We start from the raw sequence: 23,708 nt of genomic DNA, 5'->3' as shown, positions 1-23,708 counted from the left end.
ACACTTACCACACTTCCTCTTCAAGTCGTCCACGTCTTCCTATCGTCATTAAAAAAAATCTAATAAACCTTCCACATTTCCTCTTCCACGTCGTCAAAAAGAATATATATTACCAAACTTCCTCTTCAAGTCGTCCTCATGTTGGAATTGGCTCTAGTACTCCCCCTCCACTCGGAGCTGAAACCGACACCGATTATCCAAGTCAAAGCAAGGAAAGGCGTATGACGCCAAAAACGTCTTTTAAGAATTATAATCCGCAGGAAAAGTCATTTGAAATTGAAAGCGGTGATGGTAGTCTAATTAGGCGTGATAGGTCATTTCGTACTAAACATGACTGGAATGGTTACGGACATGGAAATGGAAATAGACAAATGTCAAATCGACATGAAAGAATAAATTGTAAGTTGCTTTAAATTTATTTTAATGTAAAAATGTTATAAAATATGAATGAGTTTTCAGCCCCTGAGGAAATAAATATGAGATTCGATTCAGAATACATTAGAAATTGTTTAAGACAGCTGAATGTAAATATTAACTATTATTTGAAGTTCTTAGTTCTCTTAAGTTGGAAATTAATTTCTTGATATTTCAATGATTGTGTAGCCTCGAGATCGGCCTCAGTCGTCCCCTCTAGCAGCAAACGCACCATCTTCGAAGGTACATTTTTTCAAGAATACGAAATTAGAATTTAATTTTTTTCACCCATTTGTAATCTTTTTGGTTTTTAGATGTCAGCCAAACCAAAATCCTAAAAGGTGTCTTTCTAATGATGTCAGAGCTTAATTTCAAAGTTGATGAGATATTGAAAAATTAAAGGCAATCAAATGGGATAAATCCTTTAGACCTTGGTGACATAGAAGGGTTGCCCCCCCCCCTACCTTTGCAATCCCTTGAAGATTTATATATTTTGGAACATTTACTTGAGAATGAGGAAAATAAGAAAAAAAATTGTATTTTATTTAAAATTATACGTATAGGGGTGGCAAAATTGGTCCATATTATTATACTAGGGGGAGCCAAAATTGCAGCTCGCCCCTGTCGCCATTTTCTCTAGCTAAGGCCCTGGTGGTTGTATTTACCTAACATGTTTGCTTTTATAGGTTTTAAAACTTTCTACTTATGGGGGAAAACGAATTAAAGATACAGGCAGAATCTTGTTGAAAAAAGTATTTTCACACAACTTGATATTAAAATATAATTGGATAGGAGCGAGCGGCAAAAATTCATTCAAGGACTTGAAAGTTAAAAGATGTTATTATTGGTAAATTATATTGAAATTCAACTTTAACTTTTACTATTACCATAAGTTGAAAAACATTTACATAAGTCCGCTCGCTCTTTGGTCTCGAATAGCCATAACAGCGCCTCGTTAGGGGATGATCTTCTTACCATGAGGACGTCATTCCATGAATTGTTCTCAGTAAAATATTTCCCAAAGAGAAGAATGTTATAGACTTATGCTATTACCAAATTATCGAATAACCCTATAATTATAACTATAATTTACTGTTTTAATTATTTTTAGTATAACAGACCTAACTTAATTTATTCTACTTTAGAAGTCGTTCAAGTAAACATCAAAGGATCTGAAAACTTTGATGTTGAGGCGATAATAAAAAAACTGGATAAAGTATGCACCAAACCGTGAAGGAGGAAGGGAAAAACGAAAAAAAAATACAGAAGAAGCTGAAAACATCATTGAACACGATAAGGACGAATAATGTTATTTTTTAAATAATGCTGATAATTTTTTTAATGAAATAAAAAACGTATTATGTTTCGCAATTAATTGTTCATTTACTTAATTTAAACACAAGGAATTTTGGTTGGTTCCTACTTATTTTTCGCGTTGGTTTAAAAATATATATTTGATGGGTTTTTTTTAATAATAAAACCATTTGTATTTATATATTTTCACCAAAAGTAATTTTTATGGTTGAAATAACATATACTGCTGTTAAGAAACAACTAATTTTGTAGGAAAACCATGTCGGTTACCTACACACAAAATCAGTAATGGGCCACCATTAGGTTTTACAAAAGAAACTCCATCTTCCCAACAGTAAAAACAGGTTGGTCAAGTAGACATTTATACTCAAATATGGATGGAGGCCCAACTGTACTATCCATAGGTTAAACCACTATTCGGCCATCATTGGGTTTTACAGAAGTAACCAGAGATAAGTTTAAGTGCTAATCCGATATGGTCTAGTGGCTACGATATCTGGCTTTCACCCAGAAGGCCCGGGTTCGATTCCCGGTATCGGTGATTCCCGGTATCGGTGCTTCTCCTCATATTTAAAAATTGGTTATATTTTCCTTATCTCGATTCTTAAAAAAAACCGTGTTTTCATGCCTTATAAGCGCGCGCATTGGCGAGAGAATAGATATTGCGTTCATCCGATATGGTCTAGTGGCTAGGATATCTGGCTTTCACCCAGAAGGCCTGGGTTCGATTCCCGGTATCGGAGCTTCTCCTCATATTTAAAAATTGGTTATATTTTCCTTATATCGATTCTTAAAAAAAAACCGTGTTTTCATGCCTTATAAGCGCGCGCATTGGCGAGAGAGTAGAAATTGCGTTCATCCGATATGGTCTAGTGGCTAGGATATCTGGCTTTCACCCAGAAGGCCCGGGTTCGATTCCCGGTATCGGAGCTTCTCCTCATATTTAAAAATTGGTTATATTTTCCTTATCTCGATTCTTAAAAAAAACCGTGTTTTCATGCCTTATAAGCGCGCGCATTGGCGAGAGAATAGAAATTGCGTTCATCCGATATAGTCTAGTGGCTAGGGTATCTGGCTTTCACCCAGAAGGCCCGGGTTCGATTCCCGGTATCGGAGCTTCTCCTCATATTTAAAAATTGGTTATATTTTCCTTATCTCGATTCTTAAAAAAAAACGTGTTTTCATGCCTTATAAGCGCGCGCATTGGCGAGAGAATAGAAATTGCGTTCATCCGATATAGTCTAGTGGCTAGGATATCTGGCTTTCACCCAGAAGGCCCGGGTTCGATTCCCGGTATCGGAGCTTCTCCTCATATTTAAAAATTGTTTATACTTTCCTTATCTCGATTCTTAAAAAAAAAACCGTGTTTTCATGCCTTATAAGCGCGCGCATTGGCGAGAGAGTAGAAATTGCGTTCATACGATATGGTCTAGTGGCTAGGATATCTGGCTTTCACCCAGAAGGCCCGGGTTCGATTCCCGGTATCGGTGCTTCTCCTCATATTTAAAAATTGGTTATATTTTCCTTATCTCGATTCTTAAAAAAAACCGTGTTTTCATGCCTTATAAGCGCGCGCATTGGCGAGAGAATAGAAATTGCGTTCATCCGATATGGTCTAGTGGCTAGGATATCTGGCTTTCACCCAGAAGGCCCGGGTTCGATTCCCGGTATCGGAGCTTCTCCTCATATTTAAAAATTGGTTATATTTTCCTTATCTCGATTCTTAAAAAAAAACCGTGTTTTCATGCCTTATAAGCGCGCGCATTGGCGAGAGAGTAGAAATTGCGTTCATCCGATATGGTCTAGTGGCTAGGATATCTGGCTTTCACCCAGAAGGCCCGGGTTCGATTCCCGGTATCGGAGCTTCTCCTCATATTTAAAAATTGGTTATATTTTCCTTATCTCGATTCTTAAAAAAAAACCGTGTTTTCATGCCTTATAAGCGCGCGCATTGGCGAGAGAGTAGAAATTGCGTTCATCCGATATGGTCTAGTGGCTAGGATATCTGGCTTTCACCCAGAAGGCCCGGGTTCGATTCCCGGTATCAGAGCTTCTCCTCATATTTAAAAATTGGTTATATTTTCCTTATCTCGATTCTTAAAAAAAACCGTGTTTTCATGCCTTATAAGCGCGCGCATTGGCGAGAGAATAGAAATTGCGTTCATCCGATATGGTCTAGTGGCTAGGATATCTGGCTTTCACCCAGAAGGCCCGGGTTCGATTCCCGGTATCGGAGCTTCTCCTCATATTTAAAAATTGGTTATATTTTCCTTATCTCGATTCTTAAAAAAAAACCGTGTTTTCATGCCTTATAAGCGCGCGCATTGGCGAGAGAGTAGAAATTGCGTTCATCCGATATGGTCTAGTGGCTAGGATATCTGGCTTTCACCCAGAAGGCCCGGGTTCGATTCCCGGTATCGGAGCTTCTCCTCATATTTAAAAATTGGTTATATTTTCCTTATCTCGATTCTTAAAAAAAAACCGTGTTTTCATGCCTTATAAGCGCGCGCATTGGCGAGAGAGTAGAAATTGCGTTCATCCGATATGGTCTAGTGGCTAGGATATCAGTTCTTCACCCAGAAGGCCCGGGTTCGATTCCTGGTATCGGAGCTTCTCCTCATATTTAAAAATTGGTTATATTTTCCTTATCTCGATTCTTAAAAAAAAACCGTGTTTTCATGCCTTATAAGCGCGCGCATTGGCGAGAGAGTAGAAATGCGTTCATCCGATATGGTCTAGTGGCTAGGATATCTGGCTTTCACCCAGAAGGCCCGGGTTCGATTCCCGGTATCGGTGCTTCTCCTCATATTTAAAAATTGGTTATATTTTCCTTATCTCGATTCTTAAAAAAAAACCGTGTTTTCATGCCTTATAAGCGCGCGCATTGGCGAGAGAATAGAAATTGCGTTCATCCGATATGGTCTAGTGGCTAGGATATCTGGCTTTCACCTAGAAGGCCCGGGTTCGATTCCCGGTATCGGAGCTCCACCTCATATTTAAAAATTGGTTATATTTTCCTTAATTCGATTCTTAAAAAAAAACCGTGTTTTCATGCCTTATAAGCGCGCGCATTGGCGAGAGAGTAGAAATGCGTTCATCCGATATGGTCTAGTGGCTAGGATATCTGGCTTTCACCCGGAAGGCCCGGGTGCAATTTCCGGTATCGGAGCTTCTCCTCATATTTAAAAATTGGTTATATTTTCCTTATCTCGATTCTTAAAAAAAAAACGTGTTTTATGCCTTATAAGCGCGCGCATTGGCGAGAGAGTAGAAATTGCGTTCATCCGATATGGTCTAGTGGCTAGGATATCTGGCTTTCACCCAGAAGGCCCGGGTTCGATTCCCGGTATCGGTGCTTCTCCTCATATTTAAAGGTTACATTTAAGAAAGACGTACTTTGCCGCAATACACGCTTCTATCTCTGGCGTCCCCCAAAACGGGCAAAAAGGGGGAAAAAACGGCGCTTGGTGCGCTGACGTCAAAAAAGGGAATTCCTCTCTCTATCAGGCTCCGTCACAGCGATCGTCTACGGTACTTCCGCGCTTTAGCCTTTTAGGGCCTTACTTTGAGTTAACTCTTGCCTAATTTTTATTGTTATTTTTTAATATTCTAGTACTTAAATTAAATAAAGTATAGACTATGGTGGTTTACTGCAGTGCGTACGGTTGTAATTCGGCTTATAGCAAGGGAAAGAATAGTTTTTTCAAGTTTCCTCTGGATAACTCATCGCTATTAAAAATATGGGTGTCTAAAGTAAAAAGGAAGAACTTTAAACCCACGAAGCACTCGAGATTATGTCAAAAACATTTCGAAACTAGTTGTTTTGAAACAAATACAAACGCTGAATTTCTTCAAAGTCTTGGTGTTGAAAGCACTTTTTGGCCTAAACGGATGTTAGTTAAAGGAGCAATTCCGACTATCTTTGCATACCAAAAAGAAAAGGAAACCAAACGTCCAAGGAGTCTTATATCAAAAAGGCAAAAGAAACTAGTAAGAATTATCCAGGGTTATATTATTTTAAAAGATTTAAAAACATTGTTCAATAATTTAGGAAATAGAAAACATTCTGGGTGAGGCTGAGACCGAAGCTAAGACAATTGGAGTGGTGTCAAATGCAGAGATGTCAGTTGAGGAAGTTTTAACTTTGAACCCTACTCCAAATCCTATATCAATCCAGACTGATATGCAAGATGTTTTTACTATGATGGATCTACAGCTCAAATCCAGAAAAGTACAAACGGTTAAGATTAATAAGCATTTCCGTTCAAAAAGTACGCAAACTATCGAGAAAAGTCAATCTGAAAACAAGCTACCTATGCCAGAGGAATTGAAGCCCTCTTGCAGTTGTCAATCTAAGGATTATGCTGATTCTAGTACTCAATACTACTCAAGTGATATTAAAAATGAAGATTGCAACCCAGATGACCTTAATACCTCATTTTACGAACCCTCTTCGGAATCAGAGTAATGGAAAATATTTTTATATCTCCTTTCATTTAATTGTGTCTTAAATAATGCTTTATTTAAAAACAGGAGTGATTCTGACTTTGATATTGAGGAAGAGTTACCCAAAGGTCCGGCTGGAGGAAAAAAGTTCATAGTGTTTATGAGTAACCTCATGCAACTCTTCACATTCTGTCGACACTGCTTTGGGGCCACTGCTGCGAAAATTAAATATATTAAGGGGTCAATGGTGTGCATCGAATCTCTTTGTGTGAATGGACACTCTCAATGCTGGTATAGTCAACCTCTCGATGGAAAACTGCCCATTGGAAATTTGTTATTAGCAGCTGGCATGTTGTTTAACGGAAACCATCCGACTAATATCATTCGAATGCTCAAAACATTAAACATTCATTGCTTTTCATTGTCAACCTACTATTTAATCCAGAAATATTATTTATATCCGTCTATAATGGAGGTGTGGAAGAAGGAAGAAGCTGATAACATTGCAGAGCCAATAAAGGGAAACCTACTTTGGTATTTCGAAAGGAGGATTCTACCTATGGTGAGATTATTAAATTTATTTGTGATATTTTGAGAAAAAAAATTAAAATATTTTTAATTTTAGGTTATGTCGAAACGCTATACCAAAAGGTTCTAGAAATGAGAAAGATTTATCCCACTTACGAAGAAGCTAATAAGTCTTTGGGAAAAGATATTGTACCACCTCCCCTTTCATATTCATATAATCACCCACCTAAAGAAGAATTACTTACAAAATTTACAAGTAGATTTTGCCAAAAAAAGTAGTTTAATGATTCTTTAACAGTCTGACTGATTAAAAAATTCTAATTTTATTTTAAATTTGTAAAAAGTTTTAAAAATGACAACCCTTGTAAATTATTTTGAAAATGAGACCAGTTTATTAAACTCCAGGAGCATTTACTTTTTCATGACAAATATAACTGAACCTTTTCTAAAGAATTTGACTAAATCTCAATCACTAAAATTTAAACATGTAGATATCCTTGGTAAGTGTCATCTGGTGAGGGAAATCTTGCACGAATGCGAGAGATAACACATGATGGAATCACTACTCTCAATCGCTCACCCAGATTTTTGTAAATCATGCCAACAAATTGCCTGTAGGCTGTATATCTGAATCGTCTAAAAACCAAAATAATAATGAAATAATTGTTATAATATAATAATGAAAACCAAACTTATACATTGACAAATTATTTGTCAATGGTTATACATACGCATTTGGATCATTGTTAGGTAACCCAAGCCTTCTTATAAAGTTCCGGGCATATAATCGGTACGCTGTGTTTAAAACATAAATATTTAGGCACACTGCCACAAATCCAGGGTGTAGAGTAATGCACGAGACTTCTTCCATTTTATTTCTAACTTCTCTCTGCTCTACACAGCACGTACACTCATCCTCCGTTGCCATAGCTTTACAATTTGTACATCTACACCTAATTGGCATTCATTTAAAATTAATCACATGGTTGAAACCAATTAAATAATTGAATAATTGAAAATAAATACACTCACCAGGTATTCACATCTGCATCTAAGCGGTGGCCATAATCATCTGATTCATCAGAATCATTTGATTCATTATAACTATAATTTTCCGATATATCAGACTCACTAGAACTACTACTATTTCTTTCTGGCTCAAATCTATATGGTTCTATTTGTTGCATCGCTAAAATGTAAAATTAAATCACTCGAAATTTAGGACTACCGACCACGAGGTTTAAATTGCCGCTTAGGCAGATTCCCGCCTGTGACGTCGGCCTTAATATAAACACGTGACCACTAGCGTTTTCCCGTTTTGAAGTGAATCGCGTCGTCTGCTTAAATATCCACTTTCTAATGCGAATTAAAAATTAATTACGGTCACAAAATAATAAATGAACTGTTTTTAGGATATATTATACTGTAAGCTTCACGAAAAAATAGGTTTTTATTTTTATTAAATGTAACCTTTAAAAATTGGTTATATTTTCCTTATCTCGATTCTTAAAAAAAACCGTGTTTTCATGCCTTATAAGCGCGCGCATTGGCGAGAGAATAGACATTGCGTTCATCTGATATAGTCTAGTGGCTAGGAAATCTGGCTTTCACCCAGAAGGCCCGGGTTCGATTCCCGGTATCGGAGCTTCTCCTCATATTTAAAAATTGGTTATATTTTCCTTATCTCGATTCTTAAAAAAAACCGTGTTTTCATGCCTTATAAGCGCGCGCATTGGCGAGAGAGTAGAAATTGCGTTCATCCGATATGGTCTAGTGGCTAGGATATCTGGCTTTCACCCAGAAGGCCCGGGTTCAATTCCCGGTATCTTAGCTTCTCCTCCTATTTAAAAATTGGTTATATTTTCCTTATCTCGATTCTTAAAAAAAACCGTGATTTCATGCCTTATAAGCGCGCGCATTGGCGAGAGAATAGAAATTGCGTTTATACGATATGGTCTAGTGGCTAGGATATCTGGCTTTCACCCAGAAGGCCCGGGTTCAATTCCCGGTATCGGAGCTTCTCCTCATATTTAAAAATTGGTTATATTTTCCTTATCTCGATTCTTAAAAAAAACCGTGTTTTCATGCCTTATAAGCGCGCGCATTGGCGAGAGAATAGAAATTGCGTTCATCCGATATGGTCTAGTGGCTAGGATATCTGGCTTTCACCCAGAAGGCCCGGGTTCGATTCCCGGTATCGGAGCTTCTCCTCATATTTAAAAATTGGTTATATTTTCCTTATCTCGATTCTTAAAAAAGAAACTTGTTTTCATGCCTTATAAGCGCGCGCATTGGCGAGAGAGTAGAAACTGCGTCCATCCGATATGGTCTAGTGGCTAGGATATCTGGCTTTCACCCAGAAGGCCCGGGTTCGATTCCCGGTATCAGAGCTTCTCCTCATATTTAAAAATTGGTTATATTTTCCTTATCTCGATTCTTAAAAAAAACCGTGTTTTCATGCCTTATAAGCGCGCGCATTGGCGAGAGAATAGAAATTGCGTTCATCCGATATGGTCTAGTGGCTAGGATATCTGGCTTTCACCCAGAAGGCCCGGGTTCGATTCCCGGTATCGGAGCTTCTCCTCATATTTAAAAATTGGTTATATTTTCCTTATCTCGATTCTTAAAAAAAAACCGTGTTTTCATGCCTTATAAGCGCGCGCATTGGCGAGAGAGTAGAAATTGCGTTCATCCGATATGGTCTAGTGGCTAGGATATCTGGCTTTCACCCAGAAGGCCCGGGTTCGATTCCCGGTATCGGAGCTTCTCCTCATATTTAAAAATTGGTTATATTTTCCTTATCTCGATTCTTAAAAAAAACCGTGTTTTCATGCCTTATAAGCGCGCGCATTGGCGAGAGAGTAGAAATTGCGTTCATCCGATATAGTCTAGTGGCTAGGATATCTGGCTTTCACCCAGAAGGCCCGGGTTCGATTCCCGGTATCGGAGCTTCTCCTCATATTTAAAAATTGGTTATATTTTCCTTATCTCGATTCTTAAAAAAAAACCGTGTTTTCATGCCTTATAAGCGCGCGCATTGGCGAGAGAGTAGAAATTGCGTTCATCCGATATGGTCTAGTGGCTAGGATATCAGTTCTTCACCCAGAAGGCCCGGGTTCGATTCCTGGTATCGGAGCTTCTCCTCATATTTAAAAATTGGTTATATTTTCCTTATCTCGATTCTTAAAAAAAAACCGTGTTTTCATGCCTTATAAGCGCGCGCATTGGCGAGAGAGTAGAAATGCGTTCATCCGATATGGTCTAGTGGCTAGGATATCTGGCTTTCACCCAGAAGGCCCGGGTTCGATTCCCGGTATCGGTGCTTCTCCTCATATTTAAAAATTGGTTATATTTTCCTTATCTCGATTCTTAAAAAAAACCGTGTTTTCATGCCTTATAAGCGCGCGCATTGGCGAGAGAATAGAAATTGCGTTCATCCGATATGGTCTAGTGGCTAGGATATCTGGCTTTCACCTAGAAGGCCCGGGTTCGATTCCCGGTATCGGAGCTCCACCTCATATTTAAAAATTGGTTATATTTTCCTTAATTCGATTCTTAAAAAAAAACCGTGTTTTCATGCCTTATAAGCGCGCGCATTGGCGAGAGAGTAGAAATGCGTTCATCCGATATGGTCTAGTGGCTAGGATATCTGGCTTTCACCCGGAAGACCCGGGTGCAATTCCCGGTATCGGAGCTTCTCCTCATATTTAAAAATTGGTTATATTTTCCTTATCTCGATTCTTAAAAAAAAAACGTGTTTTATGCCTTATAAGCGCGCGCATTGGCGAGAGAGTAGAAATTGCGTTCATCCGATATGGTCTAGTGGCTAGGATATCTGGCTTTCACCCAGAAGGCCCGGGTTCGATTCCCGGTATCGGTGCTTCTCCTCATATTTAAAAATTGGTTATATTTTCCTTATCTCGATTCTTAAAAAAAACCGTGTTTTCATGCCTTATAAGCGCGCGCATTGGCGAGAGAATAGACATTGCGTTCATCTGATATAGTCTAGTGGCTAGGATATCTGGCTTTCACCCAGAAGGCCCGGGTTCGATTCCCGGTATCGGAGCTTCTCCTCATATTTAAAAATTGGTTATATTTTCCTTATCTCGATTCTTAAAAAAAACCGTGTTTTCATGCCTTATAAGCGCGCGCATTGGCGAGAGAGTAGAAATTGCGTTCATCCGATATGGTCTAGTGGCTAGGATATCTGGCTTTCACCCAGAAGGCCCGGGTTCAATTCCCGGTATCTTAGCTTCTCCTCCTATTTAAAAATTGGTTATATTTTCCTTATCTCGATTCTTAAAAAAAACCGTGATTTCATGCCTTATAAGCGCGCGCATTGGCGAGAGAATAGAAATTGCGTTCATACGATATGGTCTAGTGGCTAGGATATCTGGCTTTCACCCAGAAGGCCCGGGTTCAATTCCCGGTATCGGAGCTTCTCCTCATATTTAAAAATTGGTTATATTTTCCTTATCTCGATTCTTAAAAAAAACCGTGTTTTCATGCCTTATAAGCGCGCGCATTGGCGAGAGAATAGAAATTGCGTTCATCCGATATGGTCTAGTGGCTAGGATATCTGGCTTTCACCCAGAAGGCCCGGGTTCGATTCCCGGTATCGGAGCTTCTCCTCATATTTAAAAATTGGTTATATTTTCCTTATCTCGATTCTTAAAAAAGAAACTTGTTTTCATGCCTTATAAGCGCGCGCATTGGCGAGAGAGTAGAAATTGCGTTCATCCGATATGGTCTAGTGGCTAGGATATCTGGCTTTCACCCAGAAGGCCCGGGTTCGATTCCCGGTATCGGAGCTTCTCCTCATATTTAAAAATTGGTTATATTTTCCTTATCTCGATTCTTAAAAAAGAAACTTGTTTTCATGCCTTATAAGCGCGCGCATTGGCGAGAGAGTAGAAATTGCGTTCATACGATATGGTCTAGTGGCTAGGATATCTGGCTTTCACCCAGAAGGCCCGGGTTCGATTCCCGGTATCGGAGCTTCTCCTCATATTTAAAAATTGGTTATATTTTCCTTATCTCGATTCTTAAAAAAAACCGTGTTTTCATGCCTTATAAGCGCGCGCATTGGCGAGAGAATAGAAATTGCGTTCATCCGATATGGTCTAGTGGCTAGGATATCTGGCTTTCACCCAGAAGGCCCGGGTTCGATTCCCGGTATCGGAGCTTCTCCTCATATTTAAAAATTGGTTATATTTTCCTTATCTCGATTCTTAATAAAAACCGTGTTTTCATGCCTTATAAGCGCGCGCATTGGCGAGAGAGTAGAAATTGCGTTCATCCGATATGGTCTAGTGGCTAGGATATCTGGCTTTCACCCAGAAGGCCCGGGTGCGATTCCCGGTATCGGAGCTTCTCCTCATATTTAAAAATTGGTTATATTTTCCTTATCTCGATTCTTAAAAAAAAACCGTGTTTTCATGCCTTATAAGCGCGCGCATTGGCGAGAGAGTAGAAATGCGTTCATCCGATATGGTCTAGTGGCTAGGATATCTGGCTTTCACCCAGAAGGCCCGGGTTCGATTCCCGGTATCGGTGCTTCTCCTCATATTTAAAAATTGGTTATATTTTCCTTATCTCGATTCTTAAAAAAAACCGTGTTTTCATGCCTTATAAGCGCGCGCATTGGCGAGAGAATAGAAATTGCGTTCATCCGATATGGTCTAGTGGCTAGGATATCTGGCTTTCACCCAGAAGGCCCGGGTTCGATTCCCGGTATCGGAGCTCCACCTCATATTTAAAAATTGGTTATATTTTCCTTAATTCGATTCTTAAAAAAAAACCGTGTTTTCATGCCTTATAAGCGCGCGCATTGGCGAGAGAGTAGAAATGCGTTCATCCGATATGGTCTAGTGGCTAGGATATCTGGCTTTCACCCGGAAGGCCCGGGTGCAATTCCCGGTATCGGAGCTTCTCCTCATATTTAAAAATTTGTTATATTTTCCTTATCTCGATTCTTAAAAAAAAAAAACGTGTTTTATGCCTTATAAGCGCGCGCATTGGCGAGAGAGTAGAAATTGCGTTCATCCGATATGGTCTAGTGGCTAGGATATCTGGCTTTCACCCAGAAGGCCCGGGTTCGATTCCCGGTATCGGTGCTTCTCCTCATATTTAAAAATTGGTTATATTTTCCTTATCTCGATTCTTAAAAAAAACCGTGTTTTCATGCCTTATAAGCGCGCGCATTGGCGAGAGAATAGAAATTGCGTTCATCCGATATGGTCTAGTGGGTAGGATATCTGGCTTTCACCCAGAAGGCCCGGGTTCGATTCCCGGTATCGGAGCTCCTCCTCATATTTAAAAATTGGTTATTTTTTCCTTATCTCGATTCTTAAAAAAAACCGTGTTTCATGCCTTATAAGCGCGCGCATTGGCGAGAGAATAGAAATTGCGTTCATCCGATATGGTCTAGTGGCTAGAATATCTGGCTTTCACCCAGAAGGCCCGGGTGCAATTCCCGGTATCGGAGCTTCTCCTCATATTTAAAAATTGGTTATATTTTCCTTATCTCGATTCTTAAAAAAAAACCGTGTTTTCATGCCTTATAAGCGCGCGCATTGGCGAGAGAGTAGAAATTGCGTTCATCCGATATGGTCTAGTGGCTAGGATATCAGTTCTTCACCCAGAAGGCCCGGGTTCGATTCCTGGTATCGGAGCTTCTCCTCATATTTAAAAATTGGTTATATTTTCCTTATCTCGATTCTTAAAAAAAAACCGTGTTTTCATGCCTTATAAGCGCGCGCATTGGCGAGAGAGTAGAAATGCGTTCATCCGATATGGTCTAGTGGCTAGGATATCTGGCTTTCAGCCAGAAGGCCCGGGTTCGATTCCCGGTATCGGTGCTTCTCCTCATATTTAAAAATTGGTTATATTTTCCTTATCTCGATTCTTAAAAAAAACCGTGTTTTCATGCCTTATAAGCGCGCGCATTGGCGAGAGAATAGAAATTGCGTTCATCCGATATGGTCTAGTGGCTAGGATATCTGGCTTTCACCCAGAAGGCCTGGGTTCGATTCCCGGTATCGGAGCTTCTCCTCATATTTAAAAATTGGTTATATTTTCCTTATCTCGATTCTTAATAAAAACCGTGTTTTCATGCCTTATAAGCGCGCGCATTGGCGAGAGAGTAGAAATTGCGTTCACCCGATATGGTCTAGTGGCTAGGATATCTGGCTTTCAGCCAGAAGGCCCGGGTGCAATTCCCGGTATCGGAGCTTCTCCTCATATTTAAAAATTGGTTATATTTTCCTTATCTCGATTCTTAAAAAAAAACCGTGTTTTCATGCCTTATAAGCGCGCGCATTGGCGAGAGAGTAGAAATTGCGTTCATCCGATATGGTCTAGTGGCTAGGATATCAGTTCTTCACCCAGAAGGCCCGGGTTCGATTCCTGGTATCGGAGCTTCTCCTCATATTTAAAAATTGGTTATATTTTCCTTATCTCGATTCTTAAAAAAAAACCGTGTTTTCATGCCTTATAAGCGCGCGCATTGGCGAGAGAGTAGAAATGCGTTCATCCGATATGGTCTAGTGGCTAGGATATCTGGCTTTCACCCAGAAGGCCCGGGTTCGATTCCCGGTATCGGTGCTTCTCCTCATATTTAAAAATTGGTTATATTTTCCTTATCTCGATTCTTAAAAAAAACCGTGTTTTCATGCCTTATAAGCGCGCGCATTGGCGAGAGAATAGAAATTGCGTTCATCCGATATGGTCTAGTGGCTAGGATATCTGGCTTTCACGCAGAAGGCCTGGGTTCGATTCCCGGTATCGGAGCTTCTCCTCATATTTAAAAATTGGTTATATTTTCCTTATCTCGATTCTTAATAAAAACCGTGTTTTCATGCCTTATAAGCGCGCGCATTGGCGAGAGAGTAGAAATTGCGTTCACCCGATATGGTCTAGTGGCTAGGATATCTGGCTTTCAGCCAGAAGGCCCGGGTGCAATTCCCGGTATCGGAGCTTCTCCTCATATTTAAAAATTGGTTATATTTTCCTTATCTCGATTCTTAAAAAAAACCGTGTTTTAATGCCTTATAAGCGCGCGCATTGGCGAGAGAGTAGAAATTGCGTTCATCCGATATGGTCTAGTGGCTAGGATATCTGGCTTTCACCCAAAAGGCCCGGGTGCAATTCCCGGTATTGGAGCTTCTCCTCATATTTAAAAATTGGTTATATTTTTCTTATCTCGATTCTTAAAAAAAACCGTGTTTTCATGCCTTATAAGCGCGCGCATTGGGGAGAGAGTAGAAATTGCGTTCATCCGATATGGTCTAGTGGCTAGGATATCTGGCTTTCACCCAGAAGGCCCGGGTGCAATTCCCGGTATTGGAGCTTCTCCTCATATTTAAAAATTGGTTATATTTTCCTTATCTCGATTCTTAAAAAAAACCGTGTTTTCATGCCTTATAAGCGCGCGCATTGGCGAGAGAGTAGAAATTGCGTTCATCCGATATGGTCTAGTGGCTAGGATATCTGGCTTTCACCCAGAAGGCCCGGGTGCAATTCCCGGTATCGGAGCACACCCTTTTGTTTCCCCTTTTGTTATATTTTCCTTCTCCCGATTTTAATAATGAAGTAATTTTCCTGCCTAAAAAATGCGCGGCTTCACGAGAGAGTAGCTAAAGTGTCCATCCGATATGGTCTAGTGGCTAGGATATCTGGCTTTCACCAAGAAGGCCCGGGTTGAATTCCCGGTATCGGAGCTCACCCTTATGTTTCTCTTTTGTTAAATTTTCTTTAAAATGACGTTTACATGTCGAAAGAATGAGCCTCTTCGATCAGGAGGAGTATTGGCAGCAAAGATCATTCATTCTTAGTACACGGAAGTATGTTCTTTGCCTTAGTGACAGAGTGAAACTGTTTCTGAATTTTTGCTGAACACCTGTCTTTTTCTTGTCAACAAACCTCTTACCAACGACGAATCTATCAAAACTGGGCAAATTTGACACTTTGAAGGGTGAATAAGTCATATTCCATTAATTTTAATAAATTTAATTTAACATAATAATATTTAGAATATTAATAGTTCTTTCCGAACTTGTTTTTATGTCGCCCTTACGTCACGATGTTATAGCTTTATTTAAATATTTTTGACATGTGCGCTTTGCACGCGCACGTGTAAATCCGAGTTTTTTCACCCCCTAAGCGCTCGTCGTTTTATTTAGAGCTCGGCGTTTGGATAAGAATTAATCACTTTATTTATTTTTATCCAAAACACACAATTACCCACAAATTATCCGAAAAAATCTATTATTTTTACATGTTAAATTGCTTTTTAGTCTGGATAATATCCACGAATAAACAGTTAATCGAAATTTTAGCGGTTAATTTATCCGTTTCGCCGAGCTCTAGTTTTATTACCAAAGTTAAATATAAGACGTATTAGCTACATTCAAACAAGAAGGGCACGTTAATTTTTAAAAAACATCTTTAGACAAAGATATTAATATATATAAATAACATTTATTTTATGTGTTTGAAAATGTCCAATAAATTAAGGTTTTGATGATGAAGACATGAACGACTATTTTTTAATTTCTTCCAACAAATCCAAATAGATACAAGATATTCCATATCACTAGGCCAATTGCGTTTATTCTGAAAGGAATTAAATGTAGATTGTCCATAAAAGAAATAAATTGTTCGTTTCTTTACCACTATTAGCGTATGTAACATAATTACTATGCCACTAGCTCTATTTCTTCACTAACGGTTTGTTTCACAGATATTGCGTCATCCGTTACCTACGTAATATTTTACGTCATATTTGATGTAATATTTGACGTCATCGAATCTCAAATGCCGATTATGCCGTTGCTCAATTAGCTCTACTTCTGATAAATCACGGCCATTATTTTAGTAAACAAACCGGTTTGAACATCCAAGCCTTAGGAGCTAAAATGAACTACAATATACTGCCAAGTGCTGTTAATGCAATTAATAAAGTTTTCGGAGACTCAGGTTCTAAAATAAATTTACATTGTCAATTAAAAGAAGCAGGTTTATTGAAAAAATTGTTGAAATTCAGGTTGAGCTTTTCAGGCGCATCTATAAGGTTGGAGTCTTTGCAGATTCTTTTGAGCCCAGGCCTAAGTCTTCTAAGCTTGGTATGGGTTTCAAAAACGCTGGTGGGATCAAGGATTCTATATTGCGATAGAATCCTTGGTGGAATATCCCACTTCGACGACTTGTTCCATTTTCGGAAAGCGATCAATGAACCGAACCGTATTGGTCATTTTCCTTTTCTTTTTCTAAAGTACTCATTATTTAACTTCATCCGCACAAACCGAGCGAGTTTATAAATTTCAATAAAGCTACATTGGGCTGACTAAAATTCGACGCAAAAAATTCCTTCTCAATTTAGAGGCTTTTCATTGGCTTAAATAAATATGTTTATAGCCAATAGTGTGACTCCCAAAATTACTAGGATGAATAAAAAGGTTAAAATCTAACGTAGTCCACCTTTTTACTGGTTCGTGGTGAAACAAATCGTTAGTGAATATTTTTGGATGGAATAAAGGTACAGTGGCATACTTATGTGTAATTATGTTACATATGCTATAGTACAATCAGAAATATACAAATAATATCTAATTTATTAATAAATCTCTTAATAGAATCTAGCTTTGACTATTAAATTTAACGTTTATCTTTCTAAGCAATGGGGGCGTATTTATCGTGAAATCAGTTAAGTGTTTGTGAAATTTACTGCGAGTATTACTACGCTTAACAATGTTAAATGTAAAAATTACACTGCTAGGGATATTTAATATTATATTTTCGATGAAATAGAATCCGGAAATCCTTATTAAGACGATTATCCACGTGCACTATTTTTTCTTATTTCTTATTTTGAGTGTACAAAGGCACATTAGAAGTATGGGAAGATGAACAAATCTCTCGAAAGAAATGTTTAAAGCTTAAACAAATTATAATCTTCAAAATTCATACAATATCTGTTGAAGAGAGGATTTGTGCCATTTATTAACGAAGTACAGTAACATTTTCTGTTGAATTAGCCGCAATATGCTCGACTGTACTGTTGCGGAAGTGTCTCACAAGGTCTAAATTAAAGGTCAAACCAACGATAGGGTATTTGCCTGGGGATTTTCTATTACATGGAGTTCAACTTACATTCCTTTAATTGAGCTGATAAGTCTGGATTCTTCTTTCGGGTTTTGCTGATTCGCCGGGGAATACCAAACCGCCTTTGAGTTATGGACAGCGTCAGTTCTGGGGTTTGTGAATTGACTGTCAATCCTTTCTCTCTCCTGCTCCAAAATGTCATTAACGATTTTAACTGGAAAATAATAATAGAAAAGAACAAATTAGAATATTGGCCATGAATGAATGATTCTTCAGCTTTCCCTGAGCAATTATCGTTTCCTCAACGTCGGGCGTCGAAGGGGAATTGGGTACAATATCCGGTTTGTTTTTCCATGCGGTATATTCGTCGTAATACGAAATTATTAAAATGTCTATGACGTAAGCTGTACTCAAAGTTAAGTAATTCTGAATTTCCTGCATTGTTTGAAAAGGTGGCGCTAGTAGTCGAGGGTTACGTTGAGAAGACGTGTTTTAGAGAGGAAACTTTTTCTGGGGAGTCTTTGATTTGTTTATTATTAGATCAACGGAAATTCGGGGCTACAGGCAACACAACGAGAAGATTCTTCAAATGGAGAGTGGATATAAATACGTAATTTTGGAATATTAACATATAGCATATTAATTACAAATCATTCAATTTTTTGTAGCTTTTATATATAATTTAATTTTAGTCATTAATAATTCGATTTAAAAACAGAACCCATCTTAGGTTTAATATTCTCGTTTCAGTATTTTACAAAAAAAAATAGGCGTCCAGACTATACAACTTTTAAAGACCACGTTATTTGTCTAACTAATTGGCAGTGAATTAACCAATGTGGTACACATTTTGAGGGACCAACACACAACTTTTTCGGATAAGAAATCGATCTTTTGGTGTACAATTTATTCGATATATCCAACTACATGTATTTGAAATTCAACCTATGAAATTTACTATTCTGTAACGTCACTCAAAAGCCTTTGACCCGTCATCTGCTTACAATATAATGTTGCTATTATCGAAATAGCAGGCATAATTAACAAAATTTGGTATTTTTGAAAGTTTTCATTAATACTTTTGGATCAATAGATTATAGTCTCAAAAAATCAAGTTAAGAAAATTAATCGGTTCTTGTCGGAAAATACATTATTCTCTATTTGTCGTGACAGCGAAATAAAAACTTAGTTTCGGCAGTTTAAACAGTAGAAAAACTTTGTTGTTAACGAATTAGGGGAGAGCAAAAAAACTAAGCCATTAACATTTGAATCTTTTAAAACACTCCCGTTAATGGGTATTTTCTTTAAAAAACACGCGACATTACATACCACAAACAAAATAATGGTAACGCACGCGCTATTTCCAATTTGAATATAAAGATACATGTGTTGTAAAATATTGTATTATATTAACTATTAAATAGAGCCTTTTTCGCGGGTAAATGTGTTAAGAGGGGATAATTGTTACTAACGCCACCAGATAGACATGCGATTATCACATAAAGCAGAGGTTCAGTTGAGATTATCACATGAAGCTGAGGTTCAGTTGAGATTATCACATGAAGCAGAGGCTCATTTGAGAAGACAGCTAAGGCATAATTCTACATTGCCCAATCACCATTTACATCACCATTTTGAAGGCCAAGATGACCATTTTCAAAGTCGGAAATGCTACGAAACTGCCTAAAAAATGTTTTTCATAGTTTGAGTAGAAGGAAAGTAAGGGTGTGGCATCGATCCCGGGATCGGGATCGTCGGGATCGTCGGGATCCGGGATTTAAGGGGTGAAATGGGGGTAAAATCGTTGAAAAGTCAATGTATTCTTGATATTTCTCGCGACGATTTGTTTTTTCGTATATCAACATATTGTGTTCAGGCCAACTTGTTCATTTAGCTCCGCTTATCTCAAATTTCAAGAGTACACTTATATGGTACTTGAACGTATATCTTATCGAGTTTTATCGTACGGAATAAGTTGAAATGATGTAAAAAGTGATAACCTAGACGGCGCGTGCGCGTGCGTGCGTGGATTACCCGGGGGACGCGGTTAATTTGAATTTAAAACATGGAGTGTGTTGACGTCATGGAATATTCGTTGTTAAAATGACGTAGAATGGAAATATTTTTAAACTTCATTTTAATATCATTGTAGTACTTAAATACGCTTGGCACTTGAATCTATCTCACGGGTATTTCAAACGATTATCTCCAGTTTAAGTATGAGAAACGTATCATTCTCAAGTATCGTAATTGTACACGTGATTCCGTATGAGGACCGGATAAATGCGTATACGTAGAATGTAATTAATTTTAAACTCCGTTTTAATAAAAAAGATATCGAAGATAAATAATTTCAGAGTATAAAAAGGGAAAACCGTATAATAGTAAGACCATATTTAGAAAGTTCACCATCTGTATTGTATTGGAAGTGACTCCGAGGAACCTTAAAATGTAAGTAGGAATACTCGGTGATAATTCTTAACTTTGTCTTAATGTATGTATTTTCATTGTTTCATTTCCTGGGTCTGCTGACAAAGGGTTAATCGTTTATGCAGATGAAACCATCTACTGCGGTCTATTGGATTTAACAAAGGGTATCAAACTAACAGAAGCGGAACTGCAAGAGCTATGGGCAAAGAAAGATACTATTGAAGCTTATTTCAATAACGAAGCTGAAACTTCGTGGGTTTTCACAGGTTCTGAAACCAAACGGTTTTCGGTTCATAGATTTGCCGAACAAAAGGTTCTAGATGTTAGACAAATGTACCATGGTTATGAAGTAAACTATGGAAAACTGTTACCGACTAAAGAGGGGGTAGCTTTCGCTCAATCATCTTGGTTGAATTTCCTCGAGCAGTACGAGTCTATTCAGAAGTGTTTAAAGCAAATCAAAGAAATAAAGGAGGTGATGACCGACGTTGTAATTAAACAATTACACGAAGCTCTTAAGAAAGCGTGCAATGGCTGTCAAATTGATCATCCATCACAACTCCAGCATGATTGTATCATGACGGATTTTTCTAAGCGTGTAGATTTACATTTTTATTAAATAATTATGTCGGTAGATTGTGAAAATATTATTGAAATGTTTACTATTCGCTGTGAATTGTCGAAAGAAATTTTAAATAATATAATGTCACTAATAATATGCAATGCTAAAAACTTGTTAAAAAACTAATAAAATTGATTGCACTAATGTTCCGATTCTCATTAACCATTATGGATTTAAGCTTACAACATCCAATGAATGGGCTTGTAGCCGGGTCCACCCAATGCGGAAAGTCATTCCTGGTGGGACGGTTGATTCAATATAAGAAGACCTGCATATCCCCTCCTCCGGAGAGGATAATATGGTGTTATACCGAGTATCAGCCGAAACTATTTCAATCAATATTAGAACACACACCTTCAGTCGAGTTTCACGAAGGGTTACTCGATGTTAATATATTAAACCCGCAAATTAGGAATTTAGTTATTTTAGACGATTTATTATGCGAGATATCTAATAATAAAGATGTAACTAATTTATTTATTCGTGGATTTCATCACAGAAACTTGAAATTGTGTAAGTTGTATGATACTTAATAACCTAGGCGGGAAGATAGTGTTCGCGCGCGCGTGCGCGGATTACCTGGGAGGCGCGGATTGCCCGGGGAGCGCAGTTAATTTGAATTTAAAACATGGATTTCGTCTCCGAAATAATTCATGTACCCCAAATTGGACCGTAAGTTTTTTTCTTTTTAGGGGAAGCTCTATGGGAGTTTAACATTACAATAAAGCTAATAAGTCCAGTTTGGGGTACTTTTGGTTCGAAATGGGGTACATAGGGCCGAAAATGGCGACTTTGGTCGTTTTTAGGGTACTTTTGGTCTATTTTGGTTCATTTTTGGGTACATCAGAAAAGCAGTTGGAAAAACGAAGAGCCTTATTTTTTTTCTCCACCCATCCCCAAACTCTAAAAATTTATTGCTATAATTTATTTATCGCTTCCGTAGGTATAAAATAAGATAAAAACCACTTACCTATATTTTAATTTCTTTAAATTAAAAATATGTACAAAGTTACGTTTAAAAGAACCAGTAGTAACAATTCCAATATGTAAATATAGGTAAAAGGATTGAAAAAATACTTAAAGTAAGTGGTTTTACTGATAAACTCTAAAGGAATTTAACTTTAAAGGGTATCTTAGATTATTGTTTTTAATTTTATTCAAGTTGAAAACGTATTAAGAGTCCTTCAAAGTACTATAAAAGGATTTTATTTACGAACTAAATTAAAATTTTCTTCAAACTTTCAATTCACTTTTATTACTATTTAAATACGGTAAAATAGAATTCTAATACACAAATATAGTCAGAAAGATACTATCAAACACTAAAATTAAAATGAAATGAAATTTGTGTGGATAAGATTTGTAGTAGGCTTGATTACTAAAGCGAATAACACAGAGACGTTTCCGGTGTAGTCACGTAGGAAGAAAAATACTACAACAATCTCTATACTCTACATTCAACATGTTAAAATATATTTCCGAAATGCCAATATAGGTATTAAAATACTACAAAATCTCTATACTCTACCTTCAATACGTTAAATTACATTCCGATATGTAAATATAGGAGGAAAAATACTACAAAAGCCTCTTTTCTTGGCGTTCAATATGTCAAAATAGATTTCTGAAATGCAAATATAGGTAGTAAAAATGATATGCCTCCGATCGAATCGTTCATTTTTTTCCCTATTTATTTAAATATAAGTATTTAATGTAGAATTGCTTCTAGTCTTCGGCAGTCGATTAATTTTTATCCATGAATAAAATAAGCTCGGCTATATTTAAATAATATTTATTTAAATAACCAATAGTTGAATAAAAATTGTTAAATGTTTAAATAATCGAAAGTGAATAAGCCTATTATTTAAATAAAACAAACAATTATTTAAATAAGTACCACTTTTATTCAAATAAATGCTTGGTTACGTAAAAATCATAATTAAATAAGTTAAAATGATATTCTTTTTACCAACGTTTTTTAAATAAATCGGAAAATTTGTGGATAATGAATAAACAATTCCGAACACTAATTGCTTCATTAAATTGTGCATTTGTTCTTTAAACAATACCTGAATTTGAAATTATATAACATAAAAAAAATAGTTTACATTTCAATACATTTGAAGAAGCGAGTGAAATAGTGGAAAAGTACAATGAGACGTGGCTATAACCATACAAAACCTTATTTTTATTTTCTATATACAAATATACCACCATAAAACACAATCATTTATTTATTTATTTATTAATACAAATATCTGAAGTCACTCTTACTGTATGTTTAAAACAATAACAATGGATTTTATAGGTAAAATAAAATTTATTCACATATTTTCAAGCAATTAACAAGATTTTCTAAATTTTCTGAATCTTCGGCGGGAGTTTCCATACCGTTATTTTGAATGATTTGATTATTCTCCCAATATTCTTGATAATATACCAGAGCTTCCAGCTGTTCATCATACGGCATTTTTAAATCGGGTGGAAAAACAACGTTAGATGTCATTAGAGAATCAAGAGTTTTTTGAACGCTGTTAGCTCGGACGCTGTTTCCATATTTTTAATTTTATCACGTTTGGATGGCTTTTGACATCTGACAATAAACTCGTTAAGATAATCAATAATTTGATTGCGGCACGGTGGATCAAAATAACATGACTTAGTGCTGAGCGAATCACACTTATTCTCCGGTTTTCCCATGAAGAGTTTCACATTTTTGTCTAAATCTTTCACTAAAATTTTATTTTTTAAAGAGCCTGTATGCGGAGACGTCTGGCGTTTACCCATCGCGTTCGGCTTACGGAAATCTGGTTTCCCCTCAACTGTTTCCTTAAGTACCGAAAATCTAAGC

The 23,708-nt window shown here is 37.4% G+C and overlaps 2 protein-coding genes and 21 non-coding genes across 23 annotated transcripts; 22 read left to right on the top strand and 1 right to left on the bottom strand.

Annotated features, from left to right (window-relative positions):
- The first annotated feature begins 2,399 nt into the window (after positions 1 to 2,399).
- TRNAE-UUC (transfer RNA glutamic acid (anticodon UUC)) lies at positions 2,400 to 2,471 on the top strand. Its single transcript has one exon. It is a non-coding gene; the product is annotated as a tRNA-Glu (tRNA).
- Positions 2,472 to 2,586: 115 nt separating this feature from the next.
- On the top strand, positions 2,587 to 2,658 carry TRNAE-UUC (transfer RNA glutamic acid (anticodon UUC)). The gene has a single exon. It is a non-coding gene; the product is annotated as a tRNA-Glu (tRNA).
- A 114-nt stretch (positions 2,659 to 2,772) lies between these two features.
- TRNAE-UUC (transfer RNA glutamic acid (anticodon UUC)) lies at positions 2,773 to 2,844 on the top strand. The gene has a single exon. It is a non-coding gene; the product is annotated as a tRNA-Glu (tRNA).
- A 114-nt stretch (positions 2,845 to 2,958) lies between these two features.
- Positions 2,959 to 3,030, top strand: TRNAE-UUC (transfer RNA glutamic acid (anticodon UUC)). The gene has a single exon. It is a non-coding gene; the product is annotated as a tRNA-Glu (tRNA).
- A 302-nt stretch (positions 3,031 to 3,332) lies between these two features.
- Positions 3,333 to 3,404, top strand: TRNAE-UUC (transfer RNA glutamic acid (anticodon UUC)). The gene has a single exon. It is a non-coding gene; the product is annotated as a tRNA-Glu (tRNA).
- A 115-nt stretch (positions 3,405 to 3,519) lies between these two features.
- TRNAE-UUC (transfer RNA glutamic acid (anticodon UUC)) lies at positions 3,520 to 3,591 on the top strand. Its single transcript has one exon. It is a non-coding gene; the product is annotated as a tRNA-Glu (tRNA).
- A 301-nt stretch (positions 3,592 to 3,892) lies between these two features.
- TRNAE-UUC (transfer RNA glutamic acid (anticodon UUC)) lies at positions 3,893 to 3,964 on the top strand. The gene has a single exon. It is a non-coding gene; the product is annotated as a tRNA-Glu (tRNA).
- A 115-nt stretch (positions 3,965 to 4,079) lies between these two features.
- On the top strand, positions 4,080 to 4,151 carry TRNAE-UUC (transfer RNA glutamic acid (anticodon UUC)). The gene has a single exon. It is a non-coding gene; the product is annotated as a tRNA-Glu (tRNA).
- Positions 4,152 to 4,639: 488 nt separating this feature from the next.
- TRNAE-UUC (transfer RNA glutamic acid (anticodon UUC)) lies at positions 4,640 to 4,711 on the top strand. The gene has a single exon. It is a non-coding gene; the product is annotated as a tRNA-Glu (tRNA).
- A 396-nt stretch (positions 4,712 to 5,107) lies between these two features.
- Positions 5,108 to 8,120, top strand: LOC149945132 (uncharacterized). The gene is made up of 5 exons (XM_090175150.1): positions 5,108 to 5,259; positions 5,342 to 5,718; positions 5,780 to 6,192; positions 6,262 to 6,736; positions 6,800 to 8,120. Exons 2-5 carry the CDS (start codon positions 5,368 to 5,370, stop codon positions 6,830 to 6,832), a joined length of 1,272 nt encoding a protein of 423 aa, XP_090031276.1. The 5' UTR covers positions 5,108 to 5,259; positions 5,342 to 5,367; the 3' UTR covers positions 6,833 to 8,120.
- LOC149945133 (uncharacterized) lies at positions 7,107 to 7,977 on the bottom strand. The gene is made up of 3 exons (XM_090175151.1): positions 7,735 to 7,977; positions 7,434 to 7,655; positions 7,107 to 7,338 (listed from the first exon to the last, which is right to left on the bottom strand). Exons 1-3 carry the CDS (start codon positions 7,887 to 7,889, stop codon positions 7,182 to 7,184), a joined length of 534 nt encoding a protein of 177 aa, XP_090031277.1. The 5' UTR covers positions 7,890 to 7,977; the 3' UTR covers positions 7,107 to 7,181.
- A 713-nt stretch (positions 8,121 to 8,833) lies between the features above and the next one.
- TRNAE-UUC (transfer RNA glutamic acid (anticodon UUC)) lies at positions 8,834 to 8,905 on the top strand. Its single transcript has one exon. It is a non-coding gene; the product is annotated as a tRNA-Glu (tRNA).
- Positions 8,906 to 9,206: 301 nt separating this feature from the next.
- TRNAE-UUC (transfer RNA glutamic acid (anticodon UUC)) lies at positions 9,207 to 9,278 on the top strand. Its single transcript has one exon. It is a non-coding gene; the product is annotated as a tRNA-Glu (tRNA).
- A 115-nt stretch (positions 9,279 to 9,393) lies between these two features.
- On the top strand, positions 9,394 to 9,465 carry TRNAE-UUC (transfer RNA glutamic acid (anticodon UUC)). The gene has a single exon. It is a non-coding gene; the product is annotated as a tRNA-Glu (tRNA).
- A 114-nt stretch (positions 9,466 to 9,579) lies between these two features.
- On the top strand, positions 9,580 to 9,651 carry TRNAE-UUC (transfer RNA glutamic acid (anticodon UUC)). Its single transcript has one exon. It is a non-coding gene; the product is annotated as a tRNA-Glu (tRNA).
- A 487-nt stretch (positions 9,652 to 10,138) lies between these two features.
- TRNAE-UUC (transfer RNA glutamic acid (anticodon UUC)) lies at positions 10,139 to 10,210 on the top strand. The gene has a single exon. It is a non-coding gene; the product is annotated as a tRNA-Glu (tRNA).
- A 486-nt stretch (positions 10,211 to 10,696) lies between these two features.
- TRNAE-UUC (transfer RNA glutamic acid (anticodon UUC)) lies at positions 10,697 to 10,768 on the top strand. Its single transcript has one exon. It is a non-coding gene; the product is annotated as a tRNA-Glu (tRNA).
- A 486-nt stretch (positions 10,769 to 11,254) lies between these two features.
- Positions 11,255 to 11,326, top strand: TRNAE-UUC (transfer RNA glutamic acid (anticodon UUC)). Its single transcript has one exon. It is a non-coding gene; the product is annotated as a tRNA-Glu (tRNA).
- Positions 11,327 to 11,441: 115 nt separating this feature from the next.
- Positions 11,442 to 11,513, top strand: TRNAE-UUC (transfer RNA glutamic acid (anticodon UUC)). The gene has a single exon. It is a non-coding gene; the product is annotated as a tRNA-Glu (tRNA).
- A 301-nt stretch (positions 11,514 to 11,814) lies between these two features.
- TRNAE-UUC (transfer RNA glutamic acid (anticodon UUC)) lies at positions 11,815 to 11,886 on the top strand. Its single transcript has one exon. It is a non-coding gene; the product is annotated as a tRNA-Glu (tRNA).
- A 486-nt stretch (positions 11,887 to 12,372) lies between these two features.
- TRNAE-UUC (transfer RNA glutamic acid (anticodon UUC)) lies at positions 12,373 to 12,444 on the top strand. Its single transcript has one exon. It is a non-coding gene; the product is annotated as a tRNA-Glu (tRNA).
- A 488-nt stretch (positions 12,445 to 12,932) lies between these two features.
- TRNAE-UUC (transfer RNA glutamic acid (anticodon UUC)) lies at positions 12,933 to 13,004 on the top strand. The gene has a single exon. It is a non-coding gene; the product is annotated as a tRNA-Glu (tRNA).
- A 672-nt stretch (positions 13,005 to 13,676) lies between these two features.
- TRNAE-UUC (transfer RNA glutamic acid (anticodon UUC)) lies at positions 13,677 to 13,748 on the top strand. The gene has a single exon. It is a non-coding gene; the product is annotated as a tRNA-Glu (tRNA).
- Positions 13,749 to 23,708: the final 9,960 nt, after the last annotated feature.

Source organism: Leiobunum rupestre, chromosome 5 (genome assembly GCF_980474605.1).
Source record: "Leiobunum rupestre chromosome 5, qqLeiRupe1.1.hap1, whole genome shotgun sequence".
Lineage (NCBI taxonomy): Eukaryota > Metazoa > Arthropoda > Arachnida > Opiliones > Sclerosomatidae > Leiobunum > Leiobunum rupestre.
This window is presented reverse-complemented; position numbering and strand designations above follow the sequence as displayed.